General features: G+C 37.2%; 1 protein-coding gene across 2 annotated transcripts in view; it reads right to left on the bottom strand.

Moving 5' to 3' along the window:
• Window positions 1-4,470: 4,470 nt before the first annotated feature.
• The window catches only part of LOC111761507 (zinc finger protein 596-like), a 49,147-nt gene continuing 40,303 nt past the window's right edge, over window positions 4,471-13,314 (bottom strand). Inside the window, exon 6 of one of the 2 annotated variants that reach the window (XM_058296728.2) lies at window positions 4,471-13,120. In XM_058296728.2, the coding sequence (XP_058152711.1) occupies window positions 11,507-13,120 (1,614 nt within the window). In that variant the 3' untranslated portion in view covers window positions 4,471-11,506. The remainder of the gene's footprint in view (window positions 13,121-13,314) is intronic. The other variant, XM_058296726.2, reaches the window with a different exon arrangement.

The raw sequence follows: 13,314 nt of genomic DNA, 5'->3' as shown, positions 1-13,314 counted from the left end.
AAGATGGTAGACTAGAAAGACAAGGGACTCTCTTCTCCTTCAGAAAAATAGCTAGAGGTCAGGCAGAAACACCCTGGGAAAAGCTTTCCTAAGGTTCAGGACACCAGGCAAAGGTGGGACATAGCACAGAGGAGACAGTGGCAAAGGAGAATCATGACTACAGAACTGTGGGTTGAAACCAGCAGCTACTACGGCTGGTACCCTCCCCCACACTAAAGACATTTTAAAATCCTTGGGCCTCTAGGCCTATGACTACAGGAAAAGGGGCATTGAAGGACCCACCACCTGAGGACAGGGGAGAGAAAGGAACCCAGTCTAAGGGTGACTCAGCTTCTGACCTACAAATTTGGTCTGCTATATCCCACCACCCTTTCCAGGCCAGGTGGGACCAACTGTGGTTTGCCCTGGGAGCCAGCACAGAACTGGAGAAATCCGAACCCCAAAATTTCCCTCTTTTCTAGTTGGAACTAATTGTGGAGAACAGACCTCCCAGGGAAAGGGGAGAGAGAGGGACCCAGCCTAAGGCTGACTCAGCTTCTGACTTACAAATTTGGTCTGCTTATGTCCCAGGAGCGCTTCCAGGTTGGGTGGGACCACACTACTGTTTGCCTTGGGAGCATCTCCTTCTCTACTAACCCAGACTGATTGTGGAAAACTCAGAATGGAGTGGAACTATTTTCTATCCAGGAAAAGGGAGGGGGCTTCTAGAGAAGGCTGGAGAACTGACTGAGAATGTTTGAATTACAAGGCTCTTAGCCTCCATGCAGGAAGCTCTATCACATAGATTCAGTTTGTGTTGCAACAAACACTCCAATCAGGCATTGAACTCTGAGCTGCCAAAGAGCACCATCTGCTGGCAGACCAAGGAAGTGCAAGTAAGAAAATTTAAAATGAGAAGCTTTTTCAAGACTTTATAGTTTCCCTCTCCAAGGCCCTAGGAAGCAGGTCTGCAACCAATTATGGGTCCAGAGCCCAGTTTTGAGCAACTAGCAGGACAATCCTAACAATTCAGGTTGAGCCAAGAATCAAAGAGGACTGGTAACACACAGCTGCCTGCCACTAAATCCCTACAAAAGAGAAAGAAACTCAGCATCTGAGTAAACTATATCCTAATCAGATGCCTAGACATTCGCAAAAAGTTATGAGTCACACTAAGAAAATGGAAAACATGGACTAAAAAAAAGGAACATATCAAAGTCCCCAAAGAGATGCAGAATTTGAAAGAATTAGCCAGAATGCCATGAATTTCCAAAATCAAATTTATGATTTGAAAGACAATATGGATAGAAATAAATGACACCAAGAAGACACTGAGTGGGCACAAAGAAGAATTTGAAATCCTGAACAGAAAAGTAACAGAGCTCATTGGAATGAAAGACACAATAGTTGAGAGCAAAAACACATTAGAGGCATACAACAGCAGACTCGAAATGATAGAACAGTAAGTGATACAAATGACAGCACAACTGAAACTGAAGAGAGAAAAGAACAGAGAAAAGAATGGAAAAAATTGAGCAGGGGGTCAGAGAGTTGAATGACAACATGAAATACAACACCATATTAGTGTTGTATTAGAGTTCCGGAAGGAAGAGATGGGAAAAGGGTCAGAAAGAATATCTGAGGAAGGAGTAGCTGAAAATTTCCCAACTCTCACAAAAGAAATCAATCTACATGTCCAAGAAGCACACTCTACCCCAATCAGAATAAATCTGAACAGACCTATTCCAAGGCACATACTCCAAATGTCAGAGAAACAGAAAATACTGAAGCAAACCATCACATACAAGGGGTGCTCAGTAAGAGTGTGGATTTCCCTTCAGAAATCATGGAGGCAAGAAGACAGTGGTATGATACAATTAGAGTAAGGAAAGAGAAAAACTGCTGGTCGAAAATTCTTTATCCAGCAAAATTCTCCTTCAAATATGAGAGTGAGTATAAAATATTCATAAACAAACAGAAAATAAGAGAGTTTGCCAAAAAAAGTCCACCTTTGCAGAAAATATTAAAGGAAGCCTTAGAACCTGAAATAAAAAGACAGGAGAGGGAGGCCTGGATGAGTGTTTAGAAGAAAGAATAGCAGAAAGGATAACCAAAAGAGTAAAAAGAGAGAAAAAAATATATGACATATGGAAACCAAAGAATAAAATGTTGGAAGTAAATAATGCATTTACAGTAATATCATTGAATGTGAATGGATTATACTCCCCAATCAAAAGATACAAGCTGACAGAATGGATAAAAAAGCACGAGCCATCCATATGCTGCTTATAAGAAACTCACTTTGGACCTAAGGATACAAACTGGTTGAAAGTGAAAGGTTGAAAAAAAGATATGACATGCAAATAGTAATCTAAAAAGAGCAGGGGTAGGTATACTAATATTGAACAAAACAAACTTTAAATGCAAAAAAGTTATAATGGATATAGAAGACCACTATATATTAATAAAAAGGACAATCCACCAGGAAGATATAACCGTCACAAATACCTATACACCTAACCACGGTGCCCCAAAATACATGAGACAAACTCTGGTGAAACTGAATGGACAAATAGACATCTCTACAATAATTGTTGGACACTTCAACACCCCACTCACATCATTAGATAGAACTAGACTGAAGATCAACAAGGAAACAGAGAACTTGAATATGATGAGTTAGTCCTAACATATTGAGAACAGTGCATCCAAACAGTGGGTTACACATTCTTCTCATGCATCTTTCTCCAGTATAGGCCACATGCTAGGACACAATGCAGTTCTCAATAAATACAAGAAGACTGAAATTATGCAAAACATTTTCTCAGATCATAAAGGTACAAAACTGGAAATCAATAACAGCACAAAAGTAAATCTGCAAATGTATGGAGGCTGAACAAACACTCCAAAATAAATGAGAGAAATTACAAGACAAATCAGTAAATATATTGAAACAAATGGAAGTGAGAACACAACTTATCAAAAACTTATGGGATACAGTGAAGGCAGTCTTGAAAGGGAAAATTATAGCCCTAAATACATATATTAAAAAAGAAGATCTAATCTCAAAGATTTAACTGAACAAGAGAAACTAGAAAAAGAAAAACAAACACTCCCAAAGCAAGCAGAAGGAAAGAAATAATTAAGATTACAGCAGAAATAAATGAAATTGAGAACAGAAAAACAATGGGGAAAATCAATAAAACCAAAAGCTGGTTCTTTGAGGTCAATAAAATTGACAAACCCTAGCTAGTTTAACAAAGAAAAAAAGAGAACAGATGCAAATATAATCAGAAATATAAGAGGGGGCAGTTACAACTGACACCACAGAAATAAAAAGAACAAGAGTATATTAGGGCGGCAGACTTGGCCCAGTTGTTAGGGCGTCCGTCTACCACATGGGAGGTCCGCGGTTCAAACTCCGGGCCTCCTTGACCCATGTGGAGCTGGTCCATGTGTGGTGCTGATGCGCGCAAGGAGTGCTGTGTCATGCAGGGGTGTCCCCTGCGTAGGGGAGCTCCACACGCAAGGAGTGCGCCCCATAAGGAGAGCTGCCTAGTGCAAAAGAACGTGCAGCTTGCCCAGGAATGGCACTGCCCACACAGAAAAGTGACACAAGATGATGCAACAAAAAGAAACAGATTTCCGTGCTGCTCACAACAACAAAAGCGGACAAATAAGACACAGCAAATAGACACAGAGAACAGACAACCAGGGTGGGGGCGGGGAGGGGAGAGAAATAAATAAATAAATCTTAAAAAAAAAAAAAGAGTATATTAGGGGGAAGCAGACTTGGGCCAATGGATAGGGCATCTGTCTACCACATGGGAGGTCCGCGGTTCAAACCCTTGACCTCCCTGACCCATGTGGAGCTGGCCCATGCGTGCAAGGAATGCCGTGCCATGCAGGGGTGTCCCCCGCATAGGGGAGCCCAAAGCGCAAGGAGTGCACCCGGAAGGAGAGCCGCCCAACGTGAAAGAAGGTGCAGCCTTCCCAAGAATGGTGCCACACACACAGAGGATTGACACAAGATGATGCAACAAAAAGAAACAGATTCCCAGTGGTGCTGATAAGGATAGAAGCAGTCATAGAAGAGCACACAGCAAATGGACACAGAGAGCAGACAACTGGGGGGTGGGGGAAGGGGAGAGAAATAAAAAATAAATCTTAAAAAAAAAAAGTGTATATTAGGGGGAAAAAAAGAGGATGTTAGGAGAAACTGTATGCCAACAAACAAGACAACCTAGATGAAATGGACAAATTCCTAGAAATGTACAACCAACCTATACTGACACTACAAGAAATATGAGAACTTAATGAACCAATCACATTTAAAGAAATTGAATCCATCATCAAAAATCTCCCAGCAAGGAAAAGTCCAGGACCAGCTGATTTCACAAGTGAATTCTATCAAGCATTTTGAAAAGAATTAACACCAATCCTGTTTCAACTCTTGTAAAAAGTTGAAGACGAGGAAAAGTACCCAACACATTTTATGAAGTCAACATCACTTTAATATGAAAGCCAGATAAAGACACTACAAGAAAAGAAAATTACAAAGCAATCTAATGAACAGAGATGTGAAAATTCTCAACATAGATGCAAAATACCTGCAAATCAAATCCAACAGCATATCAGAAGACATATACATCATTACCACGTGGGATTCATTCCTGGTACACAAGGCTGGTTCAGCATAAGAAAATCAATCAATGTAATAGACCACATTAACAAACTGAAGGAAAAAAACCACATGATCATCTCAATCGATGTAGAAAAGGCATTCAACAAAATCCAGTATGCTTGATTAAAACTCTTCAAAAGATAGGAATAGAAGGGAAATTCCTCAATATGATAAAAGGTCTATATGAAAAACCCACAGCTAACATCGTACTCAATTGGGAAAGGTTGAAAACTTTCCATCTAAAATCTGGAACAAGACAAGGATGCCCACTGGCACTACTGTTATTCAATATTGTACTAGGAACTCTAGCTAGTGTAATTAGATAAGAAAAAAAATTAAAGGCACCCAAATAGGAAAAGAGGAAGTAAAACTCTCACTCTTTGCATATGATGTTATCCTATACTTAGACTATGCTGTAGTATCCATGACAAAGCTACTTGAACTAATGAGTTCAGCAAAGTGGCAGGATACAAGATCAACACATGAAAATCAGTAATGTCATTGTACACTAGTATTGTACAATCTGAGAAGGAAATTGGGGAAAATTCCATTTACAATAGCAACAAAAAGACTCAGCTATCTAGGAATTAATTTAACCAAAAAAGGAAAAGACCCATATGCAGAAAACTACAAAACAATGCCAAAAGACTTTTAAAAAGACTTAAAGAAATGGAAAGACATTCCATATTCATGGACTGGAAGAGTATCATGAATATGTCAATCTTACCCAAACTGATTTATACATTCAATGCAATACCAATCAAAATTCCAACAGAATACTTGACCGAATTAGAAAAGGCAACTACCAAATTCATTTGGAAGGGAAAGTGCACCAGAATAGACAAAAGCACTCTAAAAAAGAAGAGTGATGTGGGAGAAATTTCACTGCCTGACCTGAAAACATATTACAAAGCTACAGTGGTCAAAATAGCATGATATTGGCATAAAGATAGATACATCTGTCAGTGGAATTGAACTGAGAATCTAGAAATAAACCCTTACCTATACAGTCAACTGGTTTTTGACAAGCTTACCAAGCCTATGCTAATGGGACAGAACAGTATCGTCAACAAATGGTGTGCAACTGGAAATCTATAACCAAAAGAATGAAAGAGTCCCCCTACCTCATTGCCTATACAAGAATCAACTCAAAATGGAACAAATACCTAAATATAAAAGGCAGGACCATAAAACTACTAGAAGAAAATGTAGGGAAACATCTTCAAGACCTTGTAGTAGGTGGGGGTTTCTTGGGACCTTACACCCAAAACACACACAATGAAAAAAAAAAAAAAGCAGATAAATGGGACTTTAAAAGTAAACACTTTTTCATCTCACAGGACTTTGTGAAAAGGGTGAAAAGGCAGCCAACTCAATGGGAGAAAATATTTGGAAATCACATATCTGATAAGGGTTTAATATCCAGGATATATAAAGTGATATTACAATTCTCAATAAAAAGAGAAATGACCCAATTAAAAAATGAGCAAAAGACTTGACTAGACATTTATCCAAAGAAGAAATACAAATGGCTAAAAAAACACATGAAAAAAATTCTCAACATCAATAATGATTTGGGAAATGCAAATCAAAATTACAATAAAATATCATTTCATACCTATCAGAATGGACACTATTAAAAACACAAGAGAACTACAAGTGTTGGAGAGGATGTGGAGAGAAGGAACACTTATTCACAGTTGGTGGGAATGCAAAATGGTATAGGTGCTATGGAGGACTGTTTGGCAGTTCCTAAAGAAGTTGAATATAGACTTGCCACATGACCCTGCAATACCACCACTGGGTATATACCTAGAAGAACAAAGAGCAGTGACATACAGATACCTGCACACTGATCTTCATAGCAGCATTATTCACAATTGCCAAAAATTGGAAACAACCCAGGTGTCCCTCAACTGATGAAAGGATAAACTGGTGTATTCACACAATGGGATATTATGCAGCTGTAAGAAGAAATGAGGTTGTACAGCATATGACAACACAGATGAACCTGGAGGGCATTATGTTGAGTGAGGCGAGCTAGACACAAAAGGAAAAATACTAAAAGACTGCAGTACTATGAACCAAATATATTGTATAATATATTGCATTATTCAAAAATTTTTGTATGTATCCAGCACATTTGAGAAATGTATGTTTTTATTCAACTACTTTTTAAAAATTGTTTATATTTTCAACTATTATGCAAAATTAAGTTTAAAAATACACTAAGATAACACAATAGATTTGGAAGGGCAGAGGAATGAATTACTGAAGTGGGGGATATGACAGCCAAAGTCATGCATAAAATATATAGAAAAGGGGAAAAATTAGCAGGGACTGTCATTTTGAATGACAGCACAAAAAGCACAAACATATATATTAGGGGTATCCCAGAGGGAAAAGAGAAGGGAAAGAAAGGAGACAGAAGGAATGTTTGATTAAATAATCACTGAAAATTTCCCAATTCTTATGAGGGAGATGGATGTATATATCAATGAAGTACAATGTACTCCAAGCAGAATAAATCCTACCAGACTTACTATGAGACACATACTTACCACATAGGCAAATGCCAAAGATAAAGAGAGAATCCCGAAAGTAGCAAGAAAAATGAGATCCATCACATGTAAGTATTGCGTGATAAGATTATATGCTGATTTCTCATCTGAAACCAAGGATGTAAGGAGGCAGTGGTATGACAAAGTGGTAAAAGAAAAAACTGCCAGGTAAAAATCCTATATGCAGGAAAATTGTCCTTCAAAAATGAAGTGCACATAAAAATATTTGCAGATAAACGGAAATTGAGACAACTTTTCAACAAGAATCCTGCCCTTCAAGAAATACTAAAAGGATTTCTGCAGGTTGAAAGGAAGAGACATGAGAGAGAGGTTTAGAGGAGAGTGTAGAAAGGAAGAATATTAGTAAGGGTAATAAAAAAGGATCAAAAGAGAAACAAAAATAAAATATAACACATAGAAGTCTAAAAATGGCTGAAGTACTACATTTATAGTAATAATGATAATGGATTAAACTTTCCAATTAAGAGACAAAGATGGGCAGAAGAGATTTAAAAAGATACATCTATATGCAGTCTATAAGAGACTCACCTTAGACCCAATACACAAATAGGATGCAAGTGAAAGGCTGGAAAAAGATTTTCCAAACTAAATACAAAATGGTTGGAGTAGCTATATTAATATCAAACAAAATAGACTCTAAATGAAAAACTGTTGTAAGAGACAAATAAGTAACCTTATATTAATGAAAGTGGCAATTTACAAAGAAATAATCATATTTAGGCACCTAACCAGGGTGCCCCAAAATACATGAAGCAAACAATAGTAAAACTAAGTGGAGAAATAGATGCCTCTATGATCATAGTGGCGGAGTTCAATACAGCACCCTTAGCAATAGACAGAACATCTCAAAACAGAATCAGTAAAGAAAAAGTGAACTTCAATAATATGTTAGAGGAACTTGACTAATAGATACATATAGAATATTGAACCTCCAGACAGCAGGATATACAATCTTCTCAAGTGCTCATGGATCATTCTCCAGGATAGACCACATGTTAGGTCATAAACCATGTTTCAATGAATTTAGACAGAATGAAATTATATAAAACACTATCTCTGAACACAAAAGAATGAAGCTGGAAATCAGTAAGGGTTGGAAAACAGAAAAATACATAACATATAGAAGTTAAACAATACACTCTTAAACAATCAGTGGGTCAAGGAAGAAACTGCAGGAGAAATTAGTAAATATCTAGAAGTTAATGAAAATGAGAACACAACATATCCAAAACTAATGGGATGCAGTAAAGGCAGAACTGAGAGGGAAATTTATAGCCATAAATGCCTACATTAAAAAGAAGAAAGAGAGAAACTCAAAGACCTACCTACACATTTGGAGGAACTGAAAAAAGAAGAGCAAACTAATCCCAAAGTATGCAGAAGGAAAGAAATAAAGACTAGAGCAGAATTAAGTTAAAATGAGAATAAAAAAGAAATTTAAAAATGACAAGTGGTTTTTAAAGATTAATAAAATGACAAACCCTTAGCAAGAATTACAAAGAAAAAAGGGGTCTAAAAAATAAAATCTGACATGAGAGGCGACATCACCATTAAACCCACAGAAATATAGTATCATAAAAGGATATGATGAGAATCTGTATGTCAACAAGCAGCACAACTTAGATTAAATTGAGAAATTTCTACATAAACAAGGAAACTATACTCATGAAAAAAGAAACAGAAGCCCTCAAAAGACCAACAAGTAATGAGATGAATCAGTCATCAAAAACCTCCCAACCAAGAGAAGCACAGGACTAGATAGCTTCACAGGTGAATTCTACCAGTAATTCAGAAAAGAACTAAAAATTACCCTACTCAAACTCTTCCAAAAGCTGAAGAGGACGAAGCATTACCTAACTCTTTCTATGATGCCAAAATTACCCTATACAAAAGCCACTTAAATACGAGAAGAAAATTACAAACCAATCTCTCTAATGAACTTAGATGCAAAAATCCTTACCAAAATACTTGCAAATACAATCCAACAACACAAAATCAAATGAACATACACAAACATCAAGTGGGTTTTATCTCAGGTATGCAAGAATTGTGCAACATAAGAAAAATTGTTTTTTATTGCTAAGAGATTTCCAAGTGAATCAGGAGGTCATTCCAGAAGTTATGTTTATGTGGTCTCAAACAGATTTCACTAACTGCCACAAACCCTAAAACAAGAGTGCTCCCAAGGGCTCTAAGGATGTCTGGACACCAGAGGCAAGGTACGTATCCTCACATTATCAACACCCCTTCAGTGGTCCTATCTGAAAATATATGATAATCTATTTCCCCAATATAGCTTAGTTATACACATTTATAATTACCCAACTCATGATTCTTCTACTATTTTTATTTGAACTTATAATTCTAAAATACTCATTAAATAGATTTCAATGAATTAAATCTTTGGATTGTTCATAAGCTAATTAGTCCTATTCCCAGCAGAGCAGCAGCCAACTCCTACTCTCCAGTTCTTTGCGCTTGCCCTGGACAACCAAGAAAAAAATGATGAACTACAGTCACCAAAAAAACAAAGAGTATTTACAACTGAAACCAAACAATTCTTCCATCTGTCCTATATAATCTAAGTCTCCTCTCACCCTGAAGTACAGTAGAAATCCCAAATGCCTCAAGAATGGGGAGTGAACAAACATAAGGGGGTGGCATAACCATGGATCAAAGTAGATTGTTATTGTAGTTATCATGTGTTAAGGGAAGAACCTGTAATATTGATAAAAAGATAGTGGTTGCCAGGGGTCCAGAAGGGAGGGGCAGAGATGAATCCATGGAACACAGGGCATATTTGGGGCTGTGAGAATCCTTTTTATGATACTGTCATGGCAGACACATGACAGTCTGCATTTTTCAAGGCCTATGGAACTGTACAGCAAAAAATCTAAAGTATAATGTAAACTACAGACTTGAATTGATAACAGTGCTTCAGATTCATTCAGAAACTAACAAATGTTCCACACTAAACTAAGATGTTAATAATAGAGGAAACTATAAATTTAGAACATGCATATGCTTATTGGAACCAATATTTGGGAAAAAGTATGTTTTTACAAAAACATAAAATAAAATAAAAGATTCAAATCATTGAGATGAAGTATTGTTCCCTCTATGATCAGAAACAAAATGCATTTAAGATACTTAATAAGTGACCCCAAAAATGTTCATCACTTACCCATTAGAAGCAGCCACAGAACCCTATTCAATTACCTACCCTAGACTCCCAAATCACATACTTCATACATTTTATCAAAAACCTTAGCATTTACACCACTGACCTTCACAACTCAGCCCTTAGATATCCAACCAATCATTTTCTGTAACTCCACAAACACTATCCTTTACAGAGCCAGAATCACTGACACCCACCAACTTCCCGATCTCATAATAAACGGTTCCCATTGATTTTTTATTGAATACACTGTCCCACATGAATTTTCTGGAATTCCCCCAAGGGGTTTTATGGTTCTAGTAAAGATTTTCACCTCTTATTTCATATTTTCATTATTATTCCTAAAGTTTGCACACCGAGGCTTATGTTTGCATAAATCATGGTGCACAGTGATTACAGACTGGTGTTTCAATTCTATATAGTTCACTCATTTTACTTAAAGAATTATAACCTAAGGCACTCCCACATTGAGTACAAACACAGAATTTCTCACACTTGGGATTTACCTGGTTTATCAGTGTGGTGAACAAGAATTCTCCACTTTCATTACATTTATATTTTGAGTACCCTGGTTTATCAGTGTGGTGAATGAGAATTCTCCACTTCCATTACATTTATATTTTGAGTACTCTCATGTGGTATAACATCACACTATGTACTAACTGCCTTGATACATAGATGAACTTCATATGGATTTTCTCCAGGATGAATTTAAGACTAATTAAGCAGTATGAATGATTAAAGGAGCTTGCACATTGAATACAAACATAGTGTTTCTATAGTATGACTTCTTGGGTGAGCTTAAAGGTTAAATCTATAGCTAAAAACTCTTCCATATAAATACTTATATTGTGAGTTCATTCATTTCATTCAAGGTCAGAATATTGACTGCAGCTTTCCCACATAGATGACTTTCAGAGTTTCTCTTCACTTTGAACACTCTCATACTGTCTATGTTTTAAAAACTTAGGCTTTTCCAGTATATTCTTACATCTTTTCTCCAGGGTGAGTTCTCTCACATGTCCTAAGAATAGAACACTAAATGAAGACATTTCCACATTGATGATATTCATAGGGCTTCTATCCAGTGTGGGTACTCTCATGTTTTCTAAGAGCAGAATATTGACTGAAGGCTTTTCCACAGAGATGACACTGATGGGGTTTCTCTCCAGTGTGAGTTCTCTCATGTTGTCGAAGATTACAACACTGAGCAAAAGCTTTACCACATAGGTGACATACATAGGGTTTCTCTCCAGTGTGAGTTCTCTCATGGTTTCTAAGACTACCATATCGGCTGAAGGCTTTCCCACAGAGATGACATTCATAGGGTTTCTCTCCAGTGTGAATTCTCTCATGGTTTCTAAGACTACCATATTCACTAAAGGCTTTCCCACATACATGACATTGATGGGGTTTCTCTTCAGTGTGAGTTCTCTCATGTTTTCTAAGATTAGAACACTGAATGAAGGCTTTTCCACATTGCTGACATACATAGGGCTTTTCTCCAGTGTGAGTTCTCTCATGTTTTGTAAGATCAGCATATTGACTGAAGGCTTTCCCACATAGATGACACTGATGGGGTTTCTCCCCAGTGTGAGTTCTCTCATGTTGTCTAAGATTAGAACACTGAGTGAAGGCTTTACCACATAGATGACATTCATAGGGTTTTTCTCCAGTGTGAGTTCTCTCATGTCTTCTAAGCTGAAACAATTTAAGGAAAGTTTTTCCACATAGATGACACTGATGGGATCTCTCTCGAGTGTGACTCCTCTCATGTTGTCTAAGATTACAACACTGAGTGAACGCTTTCCCACATATGTGACATTGATGGGATTTCTCTTCAGTGTGAGTTCTTGCATGTTGTCTAAGATTAGAACACTGAGTGAAGGCTTTCCCACATAGATGACATTGATAGGGTTTCTCTCCAGTGTGAGTTCTCTCATGGTTTCTAAGACTACCATATCGACTGAAGGTTTTCCCACATAGATGACATTCATGGGGTTTCTCTCCAGTGTGAGTTCTCTCATGATTTCTAAGATTAGAACACTGAATGAAGGCTTTTCCACATTGTTGACATTCATAGGGCTTTTCTCCAGTGTGAGTTCTCTCATGTTTTATAAGATCAGCATATTGATTGAAGGCTTTCCCACAAAGATGACATTGATAGGGTTTCTCTCCAGTGTGAATTCTCTCATGTTGTCTAAGATTAGAACACTGAGTGAAGGCTTTACCACACAGATGACATTCGTAGGGTTTCTCTCCAGTGTGAGTTCTCTCATGTCGTCTAAGGTGAAAAAATTTAAGGAAAGCTTTTCCACATAGATGACATTGATGAGGTTTCTCTCCAGTGTGAGTTTTCTCATGTCGTCTAAGATCACAATATTGACTGAATGCTTTCCCACATACATGGCATCCATAGGGTTTCTCTTCAATGTGAGTTCCATTATATTGTCTAAGGACCGAGCTTTTAGGAAAAGCTTTAGCATTTTGATAGCATTCAAATGGTTTACTTCTGGTGTGAATTTGTTTATGAACATTAAATGATAACAGATCACTGGGGACGTTTGCAAGTTGTTTGTTGAAATATAATTGCTTTGTCAAGTGAGTCAGTGCATGTTGAGACACACTGGATATGTGAGTTGAATCTTCTTGCAAATAATTACATTTAAAGGAATTCTTTTGAGGGTGAGATTCCTGTTGTGGGGAAATTAGATGAGATACTGTAAAACATTTGTTCATATGCATGACTTTCTTCATTTACCTACATATGAATTCTAAATTAATCCTTCATAAAATCTCAAATTAACATCTTTTTAAGCTACATATATACGCTATTCTCTTGTACAGAAATTTTCTCCTTTGTTGCATTTCAGTTGCAGCACTGTCTG

Source organism: Dasypus novemcinctus, chromosome 5, assembly GCF_030445035.2.
Source record: "Dasypus novemcinctus isolate mDasNov1 chromosome 5, mDasNov1.1.hap2, whole genome shotgun sequence".
NCBI lineage: Eukaryota > Metazoa > Chordata > Mammalia > Cingulata > Dasypodidae > Dasypus > Dasypus novemcinctus.
Note: the sequence above shows the minus strand (reverse complement) of the source record. Positions and strands in the feature narration are given on the sequence as shown.